Raw genomic sequence first — 25,662 nt, 5'->3', positions numbered from 1 at the left:
TTATCATGATTTAATTCGCGGTTTACTGTGATACTCTTTAAAAACCATCTCAAATCTTGTTTTATCTTAGTCAGTCGTTTACAAAGTAAACTCATATCCTCGAAAACTTAATTTCATGTAATTAAATGAAGACGCGTAAGTCACTCGATGTAACTTTCACGACGTTTTTACTTACATTTCATAACCTAAATTCGTTGACAGTTAAATTTTAATGTTGCCATATCAATAAACCCGCCAAAAATATATTAAACTTGCCACAATTATTATTAGAATAATAAAAAATAATACGTATTGCACCCGAGGACTGCCGCAGTAAAGCTATTGCAGCCATCGCTGTGCCAGTTGGAGTGGGTGTAAGGTTTTTTCGTTACCGAATTTTTACATCGCGCTCAAAGTCTTGAGATAAAAGCTATGCAATAGCTTAACAATTAAACTACCTATGTAATAAAATTTATTATTATCAACAGCGAACAGGGAAGGGGCCATGTGCAATACTTTTATGAGATTTGAGAGAAGTATTTTTACAGCAAGATGGATGGCCGTGAAAATGTTATGTAATATAAACAGCTTTGCTTTTATTATGTACTTAAATAACTTTATAGGGCAATCCATAATTTCATGATAACTAATCATTCATGATTCTATGCAGAAGGACTTTTTTAGATTAAAATACTTGTATCGATACAAAATTGCCTTTTTTAGTAAAACTCGTAAGTCGTAAGTTAGTAACTATAAATTATTTAGTTGATTTTTTATATTTTCATAACCTCTCTGAGATTTTAAAATATTTACAGTCAATGAATTAATGAGGATTATACTATTCTGTCCAATAGGTATTCCTTTTACTAATAACAAAAATGCTTTGCGTAGTCGGTATTGAATAGGTACCATAAAGTAAAATCATTCCTGTCTTCCATAAATTAGTATAGTATAGGCTTTGTATGACCTAAAATACATAAATCTTTACTTAAAGGTATATTTAAACGCTGAAGAGTTTGTTTGTTTGAACGCGCTAATCTCGGGAACTACTGGTCCGATTTAAAAAATTCTTTCGGTGTTAGATAGCCCATTTATCGAGGAAGGCTATAATATCATCTCGCTAAGACCAACAAGAGCGGACCACTGCGAGTAAAACCGCGGAGCACATCTAGTTCTTCATAAATTAAATAAATACTAACATCACAGATGTGCATGTAAAAATTAATGAAAAAAGAGCATTAACGTCAAGTCTTTCACCTCAACACATGCCTCCGGTGGATTAAATTACTATTTAATCTCCATGACGTCACGTGTAAAGGGCAAAATGTACCAGGATACCAGACGTCGGCAGGAGATCAAGTTTTACGAACATTTTTCTAACGAAATTTTCAACCTTATGTGTATGGCGTTAAGGTTCAGGTAAAATCTCATACACAGGTCGCAGCATCCTTCTAAATGTAAGAGGAATATATGTAGCGCCCCTTATTCCAATGTAATAAGGTATATTATTATTCGTGAAGTTTGATTTGGCGCTTGCGCTTTTGAAACGTTACCTGAAAAATCAACCCTAAAGCTTGGAAACATGGTGTATTTTTAAAAATTGTAAGTATACAAAACAAACCTGAGGTCCTCGTCTTATGAAAGGAAGGATAATATTTTCATTTAACTTAGAAAGGTATTTCAAAATGATGAACAAGTTATTGCACATGCAAGTTTTAGTTTTAAAACATTTATTAATTTTATACTATGATGAAAATCTAATCATACTTTGTATTCGCTTAAATATAAACGAAATACTTACCAACAAAATAGTTGTAAATAATAATAGACGCGAAATTTTCCAACCATTAAATATAGGGCAAAAATAGCTTATGACCTAAATTAGAATTTTATTCTAGCATCTAGGTCAAGACGGGGCGTGAATAATAAAATTATGCCATTCTATTCATAAAATTAATGAACGTTTATGGGAAGAGCAATTTATGGCATGGCAGTACTGTTTCCCGCGTTTTTGACGAGTACAGACTATAAAAGAATATGACGTTCGTGGATTATGGTTTAATAATCTGTGATTAGAATGCTTTTTAATTAATTACGGCCATTAATGGAATGAGCAATGTTCTAATTTTATTGTTGTTATGATCTTTTTGAGTTATTTTTGTGTTTGTTTTTATAATGGCTTTTATCTAATGAGTAACTATTTATACTAGCTGCGCTTCGCGGTTTCACCCGCGTGGCTTCGCTCCTGTTGGTCTTAGCGTGATGATATAATAATAATATAGCCTTCCTCGATAAATGGGCTATCTAACACCAAAATAATTTTTCAAATCGTACCTGTAGTTCCTGAGATTAGCGCGTTCTAACAAACAAACAAACTCTTCATGCTTTATAATATTATATTATGTAGTACAGATTTAAACAGACGTATGCATTTCTAACTGCCATATTTAATATTATAGAACAGTCGCAGTGCTAACAAAATTATAGTGTATTCTAAAACCAACTGACCTGAATTAGTTGCGCGTAAAGTCGGGTCGTTTCCTTATATCCGCTTTACGAGGTTTTTATTTCGTTTTAAATGTTTTATGTAATGTTACATTGAGGTTGGATGTGGTGGTGTACTGGTGTAGACTATAATACATTTTATTCTAGGGCATTATATCTACTAATATTATAAAGCCGAAGTTTGTTTATTTGAACGCGCTAATCTCGGGAACTACTGGTCCGATTTGAAAAATTCTTTCGGTGTTAGATAGCCCATTTATCGAGGAAGGCTATAGGCTATATCTCGCTAAGACCAACAGTGGTACTGCGGGTAAAACCGTAGGGCACAGCTAGTGTTTTATATGAAGTTACATAAGAAAATACACGAAGCACGTGGTCCCGAATTGAATGTGATTCATCGACGCAGCTTTACAAACACGCAAATAAAACTATTTTAAAACATATTCTGAGTTTTCATTAATAAATACTGTATTTTATGTGTATTGTTGTTTTGTATGTAATGACTGCACGGATTTAGATGTAGTTTGAAAGTCATACGATTACTCATAATAAGCTTGTTAAGTTGTTATGTATGTAAGTATACACAATAATAAATATGGTTTAAAAACTACTAATATTATAAAGCTGAAGAGTTTGTTTGTTTGTTTGTTTGAACGCGCTAATCTCGGGAACTACTGGTCCGATTTGAAAAATTCTTTCGGTGTTAAATAGCCCATTCATCGAGGAAGGCTTATAGGCTATATATCATCTCGCTAAGACCAACATGAGCGGAGCACTGCGGGTAAAACCGCGGAGCACATCTAGTATTAATTAAAATACATCATCACTTATATTTTTAAACTTATCTGTCAAGACGTACATACAAACAAATAAACAAAAACGTGACATTCCGACACGACAGCGGGACCTTTTGACACTCGAACACTTCGTATTTATCACCCTACGTGATATTTTTCCATTTAAATACTCTGATTACAAGGTATCTCTTCTTTTCGGTACTACGTAATATCAACAACTGTTTTTTTTACAAAAAGTTCAAGTGAACAACATCAAACTTCGAAATAGACTAGGTTGAAATATTAGATTTAACATATTTTTTTTTTTTATAATAATTGACTTGTTATTGACTAATAAACATATAGAACGTAAGTATAGGTATTATCTAAAAACTATAGTCAACAAGTACCTAGTAGGTAAACTGAATATTTGTGACTGCTTCCTGAAAACAAGTTAAATCTTTTTTTTTCTAAATTGTCGGCTGTGGCCATCCGTTACATAATATAAAACAAAAACTCTCGTAACATAAAATTCAAACCGAATTCAAGCCAAATTCTTACCAAAATTTAAAATATTAATTTTTCCTTAAAAAACACGAAAAAGCTATCACCAAATACCGAAGAATTGTCCAATCTACCTTCATAAAGTCACACAAGCTAATTAAATTGTTCCTTCTCATTAATGCACACGACCCCGGGGCAGTGGGGCAAAGTCGTAAATAGCATTAGCTTTGATTAATTACCACAGACTACAAATCACTTGGAAAAGCTTTGTGAAATAACTTTTTGTAACTATAGATCTATAGTTGGATGCTATTCGTTTTAATCCTGGTTGCTTTTAAGGAAATAACACGAAGTACATATATAGAAAATATAATTATACAGAAAAATAATAACATACCTACCTGTAGATTTATTCAAGTACCTATAATATGGTATTTATTGTAAATAAATACCGAATAAATATCGAATCGGTGGTAAATGTTAACATATGTAATGACGATTCAAAAGTGCTTCTAGAAGAAGTCTAATTGAATAAATAAATGTAGATATTAAAAGAATCATAGTCTAACTACCTCATTTTGTAACAAGTAATTTATTTTATTAGAATATTATTAAAACTATAATACATGTTTAAGCTACTTAAAGAAGCATTAAAATTGATCTAGCAATTTTCACTATCACTAACCAACCTCATTTCACACAAAAAACAACATATGACTAACTATTTATCCGAAAACGAAATTAAAACTAATAAAAAGCCCACATAAAAAGGTTAATCCAATGTTCTGACCTACTAGACATATACATGGAATAGCGGTGTCTGTCTGTTTAATTAGTCCTAATTGAAATGCCCTGTATTCACTCGGCCACTTCCTACATGTACGAATGACTCGACGGACGACAATTTTTTTTGTGTATATAGCTAAAAACTAGCTTAATATACAGTTCTGTAAAAATATTTGAGTTAATAAATTGAATTTTGTCAACGTCGATAATATTTTATGTATTCTTCGCTTTATCAAATACATGATTAAAATTTATCTGTTTGTAACATCAAACTCATCATCATCATCAGCCCATATACGTTCCCACTGCTGGGACACGGGCCTCCTATGAAGATGCAGGCCATAATCCACCACGCTGGCCACGATGTTACGTAGGTCACATGTCGTTTTTGATTCTATGACATGTCGGTTTCCTCACGATGTTTTCATTCACCGTTGAAACAGGGTCTGGACCTCAGACTTATTGATTTGAAGTCCGAGGACCTAACCACTGCAATATCAAACTAATAAGCTATTTATTTAATTTTAAAGGAGTGTTCTAGGTTAACTTTTGTCTTTACTGTCTGTCTGTACTCACCTTCGAAATCCATACTTCCATACTAATATTATAAATGCGAAAGTAACTCTGTCTGTCTGTCTGTTACTCAATCACGCCTTAACTACTTAAAAAATTTGCATGAAATTTGGTATAGAGATATTTTGATACCCGAGAAAGGACATAGGCTACTTTTTATCCCGGGAAATAGGATAGGTTTTATCCTGGAAATCCCACGGGAACGGGAACTATACGGGTTTTTCTTTGACCGCGCGGGCGAAGCTACGGGTGGAAAGCTAGTAGATAATAAAAACTAAATAAAAAATATCTATTATTTCGGCTCGTTTCCAAAACAGCTGCATCAATTTTGATTGAATTCACAGTAAACTGAGTTGAGAGTAATGTGGGTTACATAATTATTTATTACACAATCTTTATAGAAATAGTATTTATTCCCAAAAAACCAAACTATTATTGACAATTCTATAACCTTTCCTATATTCGAACCTGGGGCCTTAGACAAAGTAACAATTAAAAAACGATAACGAAGTTAGAAAAGGCAAAAATGTATGGGAATGACATACGCCGCGTTAGATCACGTGGTCTATCTAATGTCAATCCCATACATTTTTCCTTTTCTAACTTCGTTATCGTTTTTTAAATGTTACTTTGTCTAAGGCCCCTGTGACCTCAAAAATAATATACATACTTCCCTGCACTAGACCAGCAGGCAGCAAGTAGTTATTAATGTATTCATCCCGGTATAATTCTGATGTATAGAGATAGGAATGTAGCCCTTATTAATATCCCCGGTAAGTGTCAAACCGATACCTAAACACTTGACAAGCTATATAAAGCCAGTGTTCAGTGAAAGCGAAGCTATAAAGATGTTAGAAAATAAGTTTTAATTTGTGACCTAGCTCCTATTGGTGTTAGCGTGATGATATTATATAGTCTATCTAACAGTGAAATATTATTTCATATCGGTCCCGTGGTTCCTGAGATTAGTGTGTTTACGCAAATAAACAAAACAAACAAACTCTTCAGTTTATAAGTAACATATTTATTTATTTATTATATTTATTTATGTGTGACTCAAGTATTTATTCTAATTGAAATTAGCATTGTATTATGAGCAATCCATCACACATGATGACAAAATCCTTACGCAAGATATGACTCATATTATAATTATGATTTAAGCCTTTTTATTATGCTTTATTACAGCATCATAAAATAAACAAAGGAAGAAACAGCACAGATAATACAATAATACTAACATACAAAAAATATTAAAAGTATCAACGCCATCTAGTGTCGAATTATTCATATTATAATGTTAGTAACGCATTATGTAACTTTCCACTACTGAAAGCCTTTTCAGAATCATGAACGTAGTTTAAGAGTATCTTGTTCACTATAAACAAACGTACAAAAAAATGTGATCTTTATTTTATACACTAGCTGTGCTCCGCGGTTTTACACGCAGTGCTCCGCTCAGTGTAAAGAATTTTTCAAATCGGATCAGTAGTTCCCGAGACAAGCGCGTTCAAACAAACAAACTCTTTCGCTTTATAATATGAGTATAGATTACATATTAGTATAGAAACATAAAATTTACGAGGTCAAAAGCTATGACTAGATGCCTAAATTTGTCTGAAGGTAATTCGTAGGTAGTTTTAATACCAGCCTATATGTGTTTGATCCTTTCTATCCATTTATAACTACCCACATTTATCTGTAAAATCTTTACATGCGTCATTGACCTACTTTATTCAAAATTCATACATATAAACTAGCTTTCCGCCCGCGGTTACGCTCGCATTATCTGAAACCTAATACTTAAATTATATTTAAAATCTGGAAACACTTTATCTATTAAAAAAACCGCATCTAAATCCGTTGCGTAGTTTTAAAGATTTAAGCATACATAGGGACAGAGAAAGCGACTTGGTTTTATACTATGTAGTAATGATGTATATGTGTGTTTGTTTGTCACGATTTTACGTCTAAAACGTATTCTACAGGGAATTAAATAGAATTATAATTATTATAATCAGGAGTTCATCAGGTCCGAAAAGAAAGGTAGCTATATAATTTACATATCTCTAGCATCGCATCAAATACAGCGCAGCCGTTTACATATGTATGCAACGTGCGTATACAAACCGACACGCAGTCTTTCCTCGTTGCCCATAATATTAAGTTATTTGTATGCACAAACAGACATACATTCACTCATAAATATACATACGGACGGAATGACAAAGGGCCTTTTAAAATATACTAATTGAGGGTAGATTTTTTGGTATTTGTATAACAAAAACTTTATGGTAACAAGTTTTAAAAATGTATTTTATTTTAAGGGAAAATAATTTTTTTTAGAACTCTACAATAATGTTATTTTTTAATTTTTTTTTAAGAAAATATATTTATAAAAAATCAATTTCTGTGACTTTTATTTACTTATATTTATTTTGCGAGATGATTAATAAATTTTATTCTGGGAAAAATAATTTGAAAATTTTATCAATAAGATATAATTGATAAAAAATACCTAAAAACAAGGTAATTCGATCAATGCCGGCAATGATAACCTAATCTATACATATAATAAAATCGTAGGAAAGTCAAAACTGTACATTGAATATTTTTTTAAAAGAATACATAATCCATGATCTATAATCGATATAGAAGCCAAAAACATAGTTTTTAGAATTTTTGTCTGTTTGTCTGTTTGTCTGTTTGTCTGTTTGTCTGTTTGTCTGTATGTTTGTCCAGGCTAATCTCGAAAAGTACTGCATAGATTGACTTCAAATTTTGCATGAATATTACTAACAGGTCGGGTGAGGCTTTTTTAAACATATTATCATGCTATCACCTCCGGGGGAGGAGCTGTGAACCTTTTTTTTTCTTACGTATTCCGTGTATTACGACAGCGTACAATCTAAAGACTCATGTTTAAATGTTGGTTTCGGGTAAGCCATGCTATTATCTAGCTTTACACAATAAAAACTATGTCATTTACGTAATTTGGGCAGAGAATCAGTTTAATGAATTTATTAGTATACAAATTTGAAACAGCGCCATCTATGAGATTTCGTAAAAATCAAATCAATTTACATGTTAACACTACTGAACACAATGTTAAAAATTAATAATTTAAATATAATTATGTTATTTATTTATTTAACTCTTTAACCCATATCTTCCCTTCCCTATAAGGTGCGCTTATAATTCGTGTGAATATACTACATTTTTTAAAGTGAGGGTAGATGTTTATTATTTTAAGTCAAACTAGACACCATTGTCCATTACAGTTAATCTAATATTGATTGTGTTCATTGGTAACATTTTTAAAAATCTTCGTGTTTTAAAAATTCGATAACGAGGCGGGACTCGAACCAGCATTCTTTAGTGGTCGAATTTTTTCTATTCTTTATAAATTTATTGTTTATGAATTTATATTTATAAACAATAATACAAAAAGGTTAGTTCGTTGATAATTATTATTCCTTCATCATTTACATGTTGTAAGTAAAAATATACTTTGACTGTTAATACTTTTGTTCAGTATTTACCTGACGTATGATTATTGCTTGGTAATTAATATATTTTCATGTCGTATACCTAATTAAAAACATAAGTTTGATGTGAAACTAGCTGGATTTATTTTTACACACTCACAGTCTTATATTTTGTGTTAATGTTAAAATAGTATCTATTTATAGTGTAAATCATAATATTTTTTCACAATTAAAAATATTTTCTTTTTTTGATGGTGTTGGCATCGAATTAAACCGCGCTGTCGTTTCGTTCACAAAAAGTGAAGTTATGAGGACCAAATATGAGTCAATTCTGTACATGAAATATATTTCCTAAATAACTATCACGAGGTGATTAGGGATCGACACTGACGCCAAAAATTTTTGTCCGTCTGTCTGTCTGTATAACCGTTATAGAAACAAAAACTACTCGACGGATTTAAACGAAACTTGGTACAATTATTAGTATGAAAGAAATGTTCTCCATATTATATAAAAAATATCTCCCGACATCATAATTAATGTCTATCTTTTATGGTTGAGCTTAGGAGTTCAAAGCTTTCTGATTATATTTGTCTACTAGCTGTGCCCGCGACTTCGTCCGCGTGGAATAGTGGGATGTGGGACGTGGAATATGGGACCTATGACCATGGGCTCAGGGTGGGGCAACAATAATTGTTTTTATTTTCATGCTTCCACTCCCACGCCCACTCCCAGGCCCACGCCAACGCCCACGCCCGCTCCCCTTCACAATTGGTACCTACCAGATCAAAGCCAGGGTAAGCGCCCCACCCAGCCCCACCGTGGCTACGCCCATGCTGAATTACTACTTAACATACAATTATTGAGTAAATACGTACTACCATAAATAATTAAAAGAATTGTTATTAAAATTTCTTACTAAACTGAGCTAAAAAACTTACGTACCAACTTATTAAAGAAAATCAAGAAATGAAATGCCTAACCTATACCAAATAGTTACTACATAATATTGTAATTAAAAATTATGATTAGTATATAATATCGAAAATCAAAAAAGAAATGCCTAACTAATTCTACGTAAAATTTCTTTTAAATTATGTCATATTATTTTTTAGGAACCAGGGGGGGGAGAGGAGCAAATTCTATTTCCTTCCCTTCTTAAATGGATGTTTTTAATAATGTATGGTGTAGCCACTGATCAGCTTAATCGATACTCAATTTTTATCAAATCCAGCAACAAATCCAAATTACTAAAGGCTGAAGAGAGAGAGAGGGAGCACGTAACTTAACCGTTTAGACGAAGAAAAGTGTATAGAAAAAGGAATAAATAATTTCATAAACTTCCCAACGATCTTTAAAAATAAATTATTATATCATTTTTTTCATTCCCACTTTTACCCCTATGTAGGTATAATAAGTGGATGAACCGATTTCGATACAATTTATCTAAGAACCAGCGTCGGAAAATATGCTGCCTAACAAAAAAAAGCCGCATCTAATTCGGTTTACCTGTTAGCCAGCTACGGTGCCATAGACAGACACACACACACACACACACACAGAAATACATAGCAGTCAAACACATAACACCCGTCTTTTTGCGTCGGGGGTTAAAAATATAATACGACATAATTTAAAGGACATTTTGTGTGGAAAATTTACCTATTAGAAGTAACCATAATGTTAATTTGACCCCGCCCCCCTACTACCTCAGCTTACCCCCAAACCCTTGGGGAATTTTGATATGATCATCTGGACATGTAAAGGAATAACTGTAGCGTATAACAGATAAATTACGTTTTATCGTACACTGTACAGTGTACAATAGAATGCCTTAGCAAATGTTCGCCGTGATTACTTATAAATAGTCATAACTTTTTTATTTATGAACCGATTGACATAAAATAAACACTAACTGTTAAATGAAAATTACCACAATACATAAGTGAAAACCGCATCTAAATCGGATAAGCCGTTTCTGAGATTAGCGTGCACAAACATACAGACAAACAGACAAAAAAATTTTTAACTACAGTTTTGGGTTCAAGATCGATTTAATAATAACACCTGCTAATTTTTTTCTACATATTTTCATTGTACAGACATCGCTTTTCCACAATTTTATTATATGTATTGATGATGATGATGATTGATGATTATAACACTCTCAGTCCGTTTTAACTAAATTTTTATTTACTCGCATCAGTGCCACCTAAAAAATCTTTATATCGAAATTCGAGCAAAGCTAAGAAAATGAGAAATAAGAGTTCTCAAGGATCGTTAGAGGTAAGAGGCTTACTATTGACCGAAAACAACATATTGTGTTATGCCGAGAACCTGAAACCGCTTCACAACGAGAATTGCGGCTCACAGCTGACCGCGAACGGCATGTACTATCCTGTGAGACCGAAACCTTCACTGAGAGGGTATAACGTCTCACAGCTGATCGCAAATGGCATATTTTATCTCGATAATCTGAAACTTTTATTCAATATGAAGACCGATTGACAAATGATAGGGTGCACCATAATATTATTCGATCTCTTGAAGATGAACATGAGCATAAGCAATGACTAGAGTAGGGACGCGAATATTACCATTATTTGAGACAAGATTATTTGAGACAAGTACGATTAATAAGTTTGTTTAATGAAAGATTAAGAATTGAAACTATTTGGTCTCTTGAAACGGACGAATAGCGAGAGGCCCGTCTTACTGTAGACAGATTTCGACAGTCTTAATGACGAGGTAAACATAGAAGATCAATCTACGAATTCGGTGGTGTGGTCCGACAAATATAAAAGTGGGTTTGCTTATAACCTCACAATTGATTACAGATCATCTTCTGTATAGGCGATATTAACGTAGTATCACAGACTAATAATAATATATGTACTACGTATACAAGTAGTATGTTATTTTTGTAATACTTTAAAGAGGAGTAAGGAGTCGGCTTTCGTTTGAAGATACACCAGAACCTTTGAAATCACTACTTTTAGAGGAACATGTGCAATCTAAACAGTTCTTAGACAATATTCGCTCTTATAGTAGTGCGTTTTAAATGATCCTTTGGTGCTCAACAATTATCAGAGGATCCTTTCATGCTTACTTTTAAGATACAAGGTCAAGTTTATCATTTGATAGGATCCCTTTTGCCTGAAGGCCAACCTAAGTTTCTTCAAATATATTTTGTATTCGACTCCAACGAATAGTCGAATACAAGAAATCAATATTTCTCGAATTTAAAATATTACAATTTTTCCTACAGTAGGGCGACGAATGGCGCATAGTAACGGAGGGGAACTCGCGGGGGGTCAAGTGATGCGGGCCACGTACCACAAACATGCTTAGTTTGTTGTACCGAGCGCGAAAGAAAGTCATCGTGGTTTTAGTAAAATTACTATGTAAACTAACGTAATTTAATACTTAGGTACATATTATATAATGATGCGCTCAAACTGTTAATCTACATTTAATTTAGATTATTATTTGAATTACTAAGTAATGTAGAATTTAAATCAAATTCATGTTTTCCTCAGATTTTCGATGTCCTCCGATTTTAAGATTTTCTTATCAGAGTATTCAATTTTAATGTAGTTTATTTTTATAAGAGACAATTAAGAACATTCAAAAATAAAGTGTCACGTATTTTTTTTAAACGACGAATGACGAAAAACGACGTAATCGCGGACGAAGTCGCGGGCAACAGCTAGTTTATTTATAAAATGCAATTGAATTAATAATTATAATTCATTTTTATTTTATTCTTATTATAATTAATTTATTCATTCAATTATTTTTAAATGAGTAAAAAACATCGAATCATACAAACTTTCGCATTTATAATAGTAGTACGATTACCTACATGACTAGGTAAAATTATATTTTACATTTTTTTTCTGACAACCTAACAACAATTTTAGGTAAAACACTAAAAACTTTTTGATATAGAAAAATATCATAAAATAAACTTTGAAATTAAAATATCTATTTATAGTTTTTTTTAATGCTCACGAGTTTTATTTCATTCTATCAGTTGGCCTTGTTTATCAATGATCATAGGTGAGGTTTTAACACTTGAGGAGGTACAAATAGTCAAACATGCAACAATAAGTTGTTTTAGAACATACCTTTTATGGTATTCTAACCTACCGCGACGTAAAAATTTGTTTGTTTATCCCTCCAAAACGAATGAATAAATATTTAAGGACCTTGTGCGTTTTCTCAATTTTAATATCATTATGAAATTTCCGTAATATATGAAAAGTTTTTATTAATATACCTATTTTGGTTTTTACGATACAAATAAGTATTGAAAGTTCCATCAAAATTTTACCAGCTATTCTTGATATTAGCGGAAAATCACAAAATAAATGTATTTTTAAATAATTTTTATGTGTAGGCTCGTATAATATTACAAATAATATTAAATTGTATAGGTATTATCTTAGGTATCATATTATATAGGTAAATATATTATAACTATGATAATATAAACGGACCTAACATATCGATTTATCAATCACAATACAATAAATACTTAAATTAACTTGTAACATATAGTTTTAGGTCATTGTATGAATAAATAATATTAAAATATATTGAAACCGACATCGATTCTCCTTATATTGACGGTTAACAAAATTTTAAATCAAGTATACATGAATAAGTTTCTATGGAGCATGTCTTATTGTCTATTAGTTAGACGAAAAAGGAAATCTAGGCATTCTATAGAAATCCTATTTAATTCTGATAGTCTGTGGTAAAAAGTAGTAGCGATGGCGGCTGTGACAGCGATTTAAAAATAGAATTTTTTTTCAAAATGGCGGATTCAATATTAGAAATGTCAATTATTTCAAAATGGCGGGAAACTTGATGTTAAGACCAGGTTCGGGCACTGAGAGACCGGTTAGACCGCTACAGTGCTATACGCTAACACAGCGGAGACCGCGGTGCACAGCTAGTCTTAAATAAATTGCAATGATAATAATCAATACTTATAAATTAAAAAAGTTCATGCAATCGATTTTTTTTATAATTTCTCATTTTTACAAAAAAAAAAAAATTTACACTTATAAGTAGAATAATTTAATCTGACAATACATCCCATCCGCTTATAACTTACACCAAACCCATCGGTATTTGCTTAGCGTTAGTCTATCCATTACTTAGCTGTATAAGGCGATATGGTTTATGTAAATAACTTTATTGAGTCAAACAGTTGCAAAGCACTTGTTAATCAAGTAGTCATATATCATTGGTTGAATAATTTTTATTTTCTCACTGTATTTAGAAATGATTTAGGTTATGGATTTTTAGTAATTAATATTGGTTAAGACATAATTGTAAATTGAAGTTTAAATAACTAATATTTTTGATGTGAAACTTCTTTAGGTGTGTTGAGAGTAAAATTTCAAGGTCGCAATACCATCACGTCATGGAGTCAACAAAAAAAAAACAATAACACAATTTAAAAATACAATAATTCAAACTAATAGAAATAGGTTGAGCACACCTTATCAAAGGAATGAACATTTCCGCATTCAATTGAAATGTTATCGCATTAATCGAGAAGCTGTGTGCATTTGTAGCTCTGAGCTTGTACTTTTAAATGAGCGCAGGGGTACACAACCTTTTTCGTAATGTAATTATATTTATAAATCAATAATTATAATCTACAGGAATAGATTTTATTGAAAATAGGTGAAAATAAACTTTGATAAATAATTATTAGGTAAATATAGAAAAATATTAACTAGAATCGTTTATACGTCATACGTGCTACAATAAAAAATTCAGATTTTTCCAGTATTTTCTGTTATATTTTTTGATATGTTAAATAACTAATAAATGTGCGAGAGGGAAGAAAGGGGTTATGGCGGCGGATGTAAGACGAAGTGTGCGTGCGGAATAAAGTTAAATTATTTGAATTATTAAAAGACGTATTTACAAGCAAACAACCATTTATTTATTTCAATCCCACATAAATAATAATGATATATATGGGTGATTATACAAAAATGGGGTAACTTTTGAGGATATTTTGTTTACTATATTTTTTATATCAGATTGTTACAAATTGGGGTGTATATGATAGCTAATCTAATGAATATATTGTTCCAAATCGGGCCAGCCAGTTTTTTAAGTAGATTGTGAGATATTTTAAATTTTCTGAAATTGGCCTCCAGGGGACTGACGAGGCTAACATGGTACTGATAAAAAACACAATTTTGTAATATTCTTAAAGAAATTGAATGAAAATTACTACAAATCTCTCAGTTTTAATAATGGCACACGTCTTTTAAGTATTAAAATCACTTAGTTACGTTTAAAAATGATAATTAATATCTAATAGGTATGTGATACTGGGAAAAAACAATGTCTCAAGTTTCAAAACAGCCTTCTGACATTTAACGCTACGTGAATATTCTTACTCTCTTACTTAACTTTTTCTACTTTGACTTAGTTTTACTTGATATTTCAAGTAATTCACAAACAATAGAAACAAAAAAAACGGCCAAGTGCGAGTTGGAGTCCTCAAAAACCTATTTTTTATTATGTTAGTAACTAAAAATTTACACTTTTAGCAATTTTTCCTTATCTGTGTTATAAAGACGTTGCTATTTACCAAGTAGAAGTAAACTATATAGCAGTTTATAGTAGACTGTATACACTGCAAGCATCCTGTGTGTTTTTTTATTCCCTTGCGAATATTTAATTTTGCGGAAATTTGCAGTATTAACGGATGTAGGTATCTTTTGATTGCGTTGCGTTATAAGTTTGATTTTTTTACAGCCCCAAGGGTTCTTAATCTTGAGTATCCAATATAAATTTCAGATTGATACCTCCACGCGTTCCAAAAAAAACGTCTTAACAGACAAACGGACAACAAAGTGATCCTATAAGGGTTCTGTTTTTTCCTTTTGAGGTTCGGAGCCCTAAAAATCTACCAATATTTATGTTAAAAGTACTAATTATAGTAAAATTAAAAACCAAAGTCTCGAATGAAAGTCTCATCTGAGTTTTCATAAGAGCCCTTTGACATTTTTATAATGTTATTAAGTATATTAATTAACTTTTATGTTATTTTGAGGTAATTTTACTTCACAGTAATATACGTATACGTATTTATCTGATAAATATAAAAAGCTATGCCCTGAAAGCATCAAAATCAATAATTAAAATAAAATAAGATCTTTTTTAATAAAATGATTAGTAGTTTGTTTCAATAGCTATTTTCTTTGCTACTCTTTCTTAAATGTTTCTTCCCTAGTCAAATTCAGGTTATTTTAGCGTGGCGCATGATGTTTTAAACTGAAATATAAAATAGAAATGCTTATACCAATAGCAATCAAGATAAAAGTTCTCAAAAACGACAGAATCATCAGTACTATGGGGTCACGTCAGACCTCTGGCACGATATCTGACAAAGGACTGATGCCAGCGGATTGATGAAAAGGGACTTAATATGAGGTTATAATCACAAATTATGTTTTTTTGCCTAATTTCTAATATCAACAAACTATATTTTTACAAATCATAGTTAAACATTTATAAATGAAAATAAAAATCGGATTAACAATAGAATAACGACTCACCATAGGACTGAAATGTTGACTGGCGCAGCAAGATTTTAGAGGACAAACACAACCCTAGCGCTGGTACAGTTATGACGGCCGTCAAAATATGCGGTGCACAAGTAACTTCATTACCAACATTAATACTTAGACAGGGATTTGACCTCGACTTGGTGATATTTAGCGAGAATTTCGAATTTAAAAAACACACAACGGATTGACTAGTGAAAACGATGACAAAGTTTAATTTTATTTTTTAAATAAAATGGAAAACATTGCGTTATGAAATTTGTAGTATATAATACTATGTACATCAAAGATTGTAGTGTTTTTGTAAGTTTTCTTAAATCGATGATAATGTTTAAACGATAGTCACTTGATTGTTGGTTTTCGGAGTTGTGACATGCCAAAGTACTGACATTTGAGGTATTAATTTATTTTTTTTATTCATTTGTATTTACAATAAAGAAGTGAAATTGAGTGACCAAATAAAGGACGCTTCATTGTTTTAAAATAGATTGTTATTTGAATAAAATATAATAAGACTTTGTTTAAATTGGCTGATGACATCGAGTTACCCCATTTTTGTATAATCACCCATATGTATTGTTACAGAAGCGCGTAACACCAAATACAGCGGAGAGGGTGATGACATCAACTACGATGATGTGCTGGCTGATGAAGCTAGTGATGATGAAGCGCAAAATGATGCTGATGGAGGTAGGATCTTTGTATATTTTCCAAGTATATAATATTATACAAAATATTTTCTATTTTAAAAGAGTCGAAATATATAACTCGAAATATTATCAGGATGGGATATCACAGGCAAACTAATAATTATTCTACTGCTACTGTAATACCTATGCCAAAATCTCCATTTGGTTAGTAAAGAGTACATTTTATTTTTATTTATTTATTAATACATTGCTCTGAAAAAATTACAAATTGAGACTTAATCTAGGATACATTGTAACAAACGGCGGCCTTATCGCTAAATAGCGATTTCTTCTTCTACATTATTTATACCCGTCTATCATTGTGTACTTACATTTTACAGATATTTGACTAGATTATTATTTTATACCATTTATTTACATGTGCATGTAGTGTAAGTTTCCTTATGATATGTAGTCTTGCAAAAACGATATCAGTTTAACTTAACAGTCTTTTATTCAGTTCAAATTGACCATATTAATGGGAATGAGGAGAAGCTTCAGACACTGTATTCTAGATTTGGTTTCTACCAAGTTGTGATTGCCCATAGTAATAGATAATTGGAATAAAATATACAAAATACAAACCCACAAACATAAAAATGAATCCTTTACAGGTAATGACGCTGATGAAGACGTAGAAGATGCAATAATGTTGACGCAAGCGACGAATTACAGCGTGGCGATTGGAAGGAACGTGCGACTCGAGTGCAAAGTGTCTCCTGCTGGTAAGATATGGTTCTGTTATTACTAACTGTCCTGTCAAACGTAACTGACTCTAAGGGGTATGAAAAATAGATGTTGATCTCAGATCTAATCAATAGGCATACAAAATTTCATGATAACCTGTTCAGTAGTTTCACAGGAGTAGGGTAACTAACATTGTGATACGAGAATTTTAAATGAATAGAGATGTCTGTCGATAGATAGGTAATAGTTAGGAATGGAATATAGAAGGACCTCAGGGTAGTAAGTATGATGTCTTATAGCAGTAATATTTCCAGTGTGGGAAAGCAATGGCGCTTTAAGACATATATAGCGCTGTCATTTTTCCACCCTGGATATAATACTGCTTAAGACATCATGGTAGTGGGGCAGAAAATTAGCTGTTTAAAATAATATTTATTGAAGAACAATTCACTTTTAATTAACTTGCCTTACGGTAACGATGGAGGGTATTTACATCGTTTTTGGTACAAAAACCCCTAAATATATAATGAAGATTATTTACTTTCGGAGCTTATTGATAACATACATAGAAATAATATATTATATCATGTCTTGAACTAAATAAGTCTCTATAATTCATGTTAATGCTTTTTAGTATTGATGATATCTCAAAACTTGCTCAAAACTATGCTTTCCTGTGAGCAATGACAAATTTGACAACATGAGTTACTTTGCCAAACATGATGGAATTCAGAATTATTAATTCCTGTCATAGGAAGCCGAATCAGACGTGCTTTTTATAGTAAATGTTTGCTAATTTGGGTTTAAATTTTGGGTATGACGATGAGAAATACGGTTTTTTTGGTGTTCAACTATTCGAAAAGCGTCTCATTTATCGATTTAGGTCTTCTTATTTAATTCATGAATAGTTGAAGATTTCGACTCTGCAGTCCACCTACAAATGATTTACTCACTGATTATTTTTTGCCTATAAAGTCTAGTTAACTTGATTTTCTATTCAATTATCAATTCGTGATGTTTGAAATATGAAATGCTATGATTATAGAAATATTGAAACATAACTATAATTATAGCACTACTGGCATGCAAACTGCAAATAACAAAAGCATAGGTACAGTAAAGAATTTCAAATCAATTTATGATCAAGCTTTTTAATTTCCAAGTTACCTTGATAATCTAATAAGAAAGGAATAATGCACTAGCGGTCGGACCCGGCTTCGCCCGTAGTACATGTTTACATTTTCTCATCCGAATAAGGATGGTATAAAAAAGTATTAACGAAATCGGTTCAGCCGTCCTCGAGTTTTGCGCTTACCAACACATTTTATGATTCATTTTTATTATATAAAAGATACAAAAAATAACACCTGATCTTAATTCGTTACGAAAATAATATAGTTCATTAATATATCAGTAACTAGAACGCCTAATTTGAGTTACTAAATATATCAATCATGGCCACTATGTGTTACGTAATAAACTATATCATGGATATTTCCTGTGACGCCAAAATAGAAATTCCGGTTTGTGTTTTGAATACATTAGCGTTTATTTAAATTGTAATTCGAACTGACATTGATTTTTAACCGACTTCAAAATTAAATCTGTCTGTTAAATAAATGGGACAAATCGGGTCTAAAGGTTTCGTAGGTACATATAGGCATACAAACATACACGTAAAGCTCATAAAAGCTCGTTAAAAAGCAGTTTTGGTTATGGTTTTAAATTATTTTTCACTTGGTTTTCAAGTTGACTAGGTACATTTTTTTGGGTTTGTTACCTCTGAACTGTCGACTGGGTGTACCGATTTTGATGATTATTGTTTTATTTGAAAGCCTTCCGTGTCTCATTTAAATGTGGTTTTGTTTTTTCTTAAAAATTATTGTAATGTATGTTTATTTTATTATAGATGGCGTTGTCGTTCAATGGACGAGGAGTAACACGAAATATTTCATCGGAACATTGAAAAGGACTGAGCAAGATTTGAAAACCTACACCGGACAGGATAGATTCTTCATGTAAGTACTTGTCTGTATCTACTGTTGTGTTTAGCAGATTTGCATCAACATACAGAAAGATAGTTTTATTTTTACTATGTTACTCGGTAGCGATATTTAGAGCTTTCTAAAAGTGAAAGAATTTTTAAAATCAGTTCAGTATTGATTGAACACATTTTAAACATACATACAAAAACACACACGATTCCTCTTCATAATATTACTTTAGATATATATATTATATTTTGAATTATATAGGAAACCTTGTATTTAAATTTACTTATTAAATATTGTGAAATATTTGTATATTATGTATTGTATTGTATGTATTGTTATGTATTGTGTATTATGTATATTATGGTGTATTTTAATAAGCATTACAATACCATTTTATTTAATAAAATAGATTCTATTCATTCATAGTTTTTAACAGAAATTATTCAATGCATTAAAGACTAGCTTTCCGTCCGCGGCTTCGCCTGCTTTGTCTAAAACCTTATAAATTATATACTAAAATCTTCCTCTTGAATCACTATATCAACAAAAAAACCGTATCAAAATCCGTTGCGTAGTTTTAAAGATTTAAGCATACATAGGGACAGAGAAAGCGACTTTGTTTTATACTATGTAGTGATACTAAATAAATAATAATTTCCTTCTAGTGCTGCAAATTCAACAGATCTTCTAATAAAGGATGTACAGCCAAGTGACAGTGGCACCTACAGGTGTGAAATATTGCAAATGAACCCGCCGTCAGTTGAACACAATATTGTTATTACTGAGTCTCCTAAAGTTATTCGTGAGTATTTATTTTATTATATTTAAGGGTTTATTGACTTACTTATATTGTCACATATTACTTTATCTGATAAGTAAGGTACATCATATTTATATTCAGAATTTTTGGGAAAAAAGCTTAAAAAAGGGTGGAAACGGTATAGAAACTAAATACTACGAATATTCTTTTCCACTATTCACAAATTCAAATTCTCTTCTCTTAATTTATATTATTTCCAAAGAGAATAGCTAATTAAACACAGTTATTTCTCTTTAAATTACATGAAAACCACATTTCTAGCACAGTAAGTCCCGTGTCCCTTAGTGGGGTAAGAGGCAGATACATTCATCTGTTTCACTGATCGATTTTCTTTAGGGACAAGTAGGTGATCAGCCTTCTGTGTCCTGCCACACCTAGGCATTTTTTCATTCGTCTCCACCGGGAATCGAACCCAGGACCCCTCGGTTAACCATGTCAATAAAACTAGTAAAAACCACGATAGTTAAAAATTTCCTTCCAAATTCCAGGGTTCTACGCATCAGACAACGGAAAGGTATCAGAAGGGAGTGACCTCCTCCTCACGTGCGAAGCCGCTGGCTCCCCTCCTCCGCAGATCCTCTGGTCTTGGGATGGGGATAATGGCGTAAGTTAATTATATTATAACTAATAATTAAAAAAAAATAAAATAATAACTATTATATACATTCTATAAGAAGACTAATTAAATATGGGACACCCGATTTGATGTTCCTTTCGTCTTGAAATAAGTCAGTATAATATAGGAGGTATAATTAAATAAATTAACAATACTTTACAGTTAAATGATAAATACCTAAGTGAAGAAACCTAAGTGAAGAAATACTAAAACATTTTTGTTGTAGTGTCGTGAGGTTTTTTCGTGGCGCTCTTAGCCAACATACCGCGCGATAACTAACTTCGTTCCAAAAATACTTGATATTATTTAGAGCCGTTTCAATGCTTGGATAAAACTTATCCGTCCAGTAAAGTATTACACGATAATATTAAAATGTCACGTAAACTGTCAAATACGGGCAATTAGAATACTTTTTAAAATGGTAGTTTTATATATTATTCGAAGAATAAGTTCTATCCAAGCATTGAAAAATCGGCCCTAAGTATAATAAATACTATATCTAGGTTATAATATAACAATAATAGCCTACCGTTGGAATGTCTATAAAACGAACAGACAGTCATTGACATCGCTTTGATATGTCAGTCCGTCAGACTTCGCGGAAGCACTATTTCTGGATTTACTACGATTGAACCAAGATTGAACTAAAGAACTTGACGTACAGATTTGCTGTTTATTTGTTTGTCGTAGGTTCTATTCTCAGTTGAGGAAATTAGATTGTGTAATATAAGATGAATGCCTTGGTCACGGCATCACGCGTGAACGGCTGGGCGGAATTAGATAATACTTACATTGAATTTGATATTTTGGGTTTATGGGATTAAAATGCTTAATAAATAAAAAAATTTAAAGAAAAAAAAATCGATTCCTCTATCGGGAAGTATCTTTCTGTTCTAATAATTATATTAGAACAAAAAGAAAACTAAGAGAAAATTCGTGCAAGTTGATAAATAATAATTTATTAATACAATTAAAATCCATATAATTATATACTTGCGTAATTGATATAATTGATACAATCCATTGAATGTAAATTCAATGAATGAGTAGTTGTATTGACTAGATAAAGCAGTGTGCTTATTTATATGAACATATGTTATAACATGATTTATGTACTAAATATTACTTCAATTATGAAGTCTATACGCGATAGTTTGTTTGGATGTATGGATGATTGATTTACGTGAAAACGACTGAACGAATTTCGATGAAATTTGTTAGAGATAAAGTACATTTTTATTCTTTCGTACCATCATTTTCGTTTTTGAAAACATAAATACTGTTTTTATTGTACTCATTATTAGAAATTGTACAAAAAAAGGAGCGTGAGTGCCGAGCACACGTGTCAGAAGTGAAACTTTTTTGGCAAATTCAAAGATATCTAAATCGTCGCCTTACTCTATGACGTGACGGTATTGACATGACAGATTAACTCTGTACCATTGAAATTTTACTCTCTACGCGACTAAAGAAGTTTCACATCAATAATATTTCATTAAAATTAATTTTTAACAATTTCTATATCCATCCCTCTCTCTCATTCCAGAACCACCGTTTGACAGAAAAGGACGGAGAGTTCACAGCGAACAGCGTCTTCATTAGGAACGTGAAACGTCAAAATGCCGGCAAATATTACTGCTATGTGTTCAATAGTGTTGGTAATGATCAAGCGGAATTGGCTGTTAATGTCTTACGTAAGTATTATTATATTATTTAATTATAATTATATTTTTATTGAAAGAAAGAAACGTACAAAATTTTAAATTGTATCTATGTAAGGAAGAGCATAATTTATGAGGAATTATTTAATATTTTGAATATTACAGAGGTCAAAACAATGATATTACAGATCACAACATAATACATGTTATTACATCAGAACACATTACATGTCATACTACATCACAACACAACACCTGTCATCACATGACATCACATGACATCATAGAACACACCTAAGACCGTCGTTCGTGTGTGACAACACCTATTCATTGTTTTATTAAATACCAAATCCATTTCAAATTCTCTATACATACCTAATATGTATTGTAATAATATTATTAAATATCTATGTTATTTATTTGTATATTTTCAGGTAAACCAAGAGTGCATGTACACAGGACTGTCGTCAACTCAGATCTGAATGTAGAAGCAGTTCTTGAATGTTCCATCCATGATGAGCCAGCGTAAGTATATTAATTTCATTTTAATTATTTTTCAAATAATAAATAGTAGTTCTACATAGTATTCCCAGTGACCCTGCCTTCCAAGCCAGAGATTGTGGGTTCGATTCCCACCCTGGCCAAATATTTGTTTGATGAACATAGATGTTTGCTCTGTGTCTGGGTGTTAATTCTATATAAATTTATATGTATAAGTATTTATTTAAATTATATATGTATATTTATCAGCCATTTGGTTTCCATAACACAAGCGAAAGTTTTTCGTTTAATTTATACTAATATTATAAAGCTGAAGAGTTTGTTTGTTTGTTTGTTTGAACGCGCTAATCTCGGGAACTACTGGTCCGATTTGAAAAATTCTTTCAGTGTTAGATAGCCCATTTATCGAGGAAGGCTATAGGCTATATATCATCACGCTACGACCAACAGGAGTGGAGCCACAGGGGTGAAACCGCGCGGAGCAGCTAGTTTTTATATAAGTTGCAGTTCTATTTTCTATATAATATTTATATAAAATTCCAGATCACACATCCGTTGGTACAAAGATGGCAGACTCATCGAAGATTCCTCAAGTCAATACACCGTCAGCACAAACGGACAGCATTCCAACTTAACTGTTATTCCTTCTAGTGATGTGGACTTTGGAACTTTCACTTGTGAGGTATGGAACTTAGACTATTTAGGGCCGATTTTTCAATGCTTGGATAAAAAATCGTCGAATAATGTATAAAACTACCATTTTAAAAACGTATTCTAATTGCCCGTATTTGACAGTTTACGTGAAATTAATATTATCGTGTAATACTTTATTGGACGGATAAGTTTTATCCAAGTATTGAAAAATCGGCCCTTAGCCTTCTAATCTTACATATAAAAAATACAAAATCACGCTCAATGTCCGAAGCAAAACTCTCCCTATGAAATGAGGCAGAGTTTACTAATGTGTGATAGTGACTTTGAACATTATTTTCACGAAATAAGGTGTAAATTTAAATAAATGTTTATTCATTGCCGCTCGGACAATTATTGACGATCTTTGATTGTGAGACTCCTTACTGTACCTTCATATTGTAGTGTACTCTACAAGTTAAAATTTTACTTTAGAATAACAATCAATTACCCAATTTTCAAATACAATACAATTTATGAAAAATATTTACAAATATCGTAAATAGTGTACTGGGTATTAAGTGGGTATATAGGTATAGTTATTTAAGTGAGATTTGTAAGTTGTGTTCTTGAATAAATGCCCAACTTCCATATTAAAAATGTTGTTAGTTTTCTGAGTGATCATGGCAAAATCGTTTCCCTTTTTAGCATGAAACCTATTATTATTTATCACTTAAAAAGTTATAATTGTAAAAACGAAGGTCTTGACTAATAATAAAAAAATCGATTTCCAGGCGGAAAACAACCTCGGCAAGCACAACAGATCTATCGAGCTAGTGCAGAGGCCAGTGGTAGAAGACTTCACTAGCGAGGGCACTAAACTATCCTGGATAGTGCACTCGCACCAGCCGCTAAAAGCTATGGAGCTGCAATTGAGGGATGTTAATGGGGTGAGTTTTTTTAAGGATAAATGGCACTAATGATTGTGCAAACATGTTTATTATATGCTTTTAGGTTAAATAGCAAATATTGTTAATGTTTAAAAGAAGCAGTTAAGGGCTATTGAGGGGATTTTTGAACTATGAGGTTTTTTTTTGAATTACATTTAACAGTGATTTGAAAGCAGGGTAAAGTATGTCTCTCATACTTTACCCTTATTTATTTTATATTCTTTAAAATATTTCACATAAAAATATCATAGATTACACCGGTTTCACTGACTTATTTTTTATCGTCATTTAGGTCTCTGAAAGCGTTTAGATTTTTGCCTTCATACTTCCTCATAATTTTTCCCTCTGCAAAGACCATTTAGTCCGGGATACATCGCCCATTTTTGCAAGTGATTACTATCAAGCTAATTTTTCGTGAGTAGCTTTATTTTGATGAGATGCCCAATAATTTCATGTACGAAACTCTCGATTGTGGTAGCTTACAGAGGTAACAAGGATAAAAATTTTTGATTTGACGGTTCTCAAATATTTATTACGCAATTTGTAGGACAATATGTCTGTTGAATTATATAAGTATTAAATAAGTGAAAATAAAAAAATCAGCTGGTTAGTAATCATTTATGATGACTTCGTTATCGATACACATTGAAAAGGGGGACTCTTTGATCAAACCATAGATTTTGTAGGACAAATATTTTTTCGAATAATTTAGATAATTATCTTGAGATTGAACAAAAAAAAACATTCAGTTAGTCATTAATATTTGAGAACCATCAAATCAAAATATTTTATCCTTGTTTCCTCTGGTAGCTACCACAATCGAGAGTTTTGTACATGAAATTATTGGGCATCTCATCAAAATAAAGCTACTCACGAAAAATTAGCTTGATAGTAAT

General features: G+C 31.7%; 1 protein-coding gene across 1 annotated transcript in view; it reads left to right on the top strand.

Moving 5' to 3' along the window:
* LOC149896759 (protein amalgam-like) overlaps positions 1–25,662 on the top strand; it is a 152,786-nt gene that overhangs the window by 125,285 nt on the left and 1,839 nt on the right. The window contains exons 3-11 of the mRNA XM_090117334.1: positions 16,804–16,908; positions 17,522–17,632; positions 19,504–19,612; positions 20,254–20,390; positions 20,897–21,012; positions 22,571–22,718; positions 23,120–23,210; positions 23,730–23,868; positions 24,611–24,766. Of these exons, the coding sequence (XP_089973460.1) occupies positions 16,804–16,908; positions 17,522–17,632; positions 19,504–19,612; positions 20,254–20,390; positions 20,897–21,012; positions 22,571–22,718; positions 23,120–23,210; positions 23,730–23,868; positions 24,611–24,766 (1,112 nt within the window). The remainder of the gene's footprint in view (positions 1–16,803; positions 16,909–17,521; positions 17,633–19,503; positions 19,613–20,253; positions 20,391–20,896; positions 21,013–22,570; positions 22,719–23,119; positions 23,211–23,729; positions 23,869–24,610; positions 24,767–25,662) is intronic.

This window comes from Colias eurytheme, chromosome 27 (assembly GCF_061535395.1).
Source record: "Colias eurytheme isolate Ceu_HAF_F1 chromosome 27, ilColEury1 Martin Lab GWU primary, whole genome shotgun sequence".
Taxonomy (NCBI): domain Eukaryota; kingdom Metazoa; phylum Arthropoda; class Insecta; order Lepidoptera; family Pieridae; genus Colias; species Colias eurytheme.
Note: the sequence above shows the minus strand (reverse complement) of the source record. Positions and strands in the feature narration are given on the sequence as shown.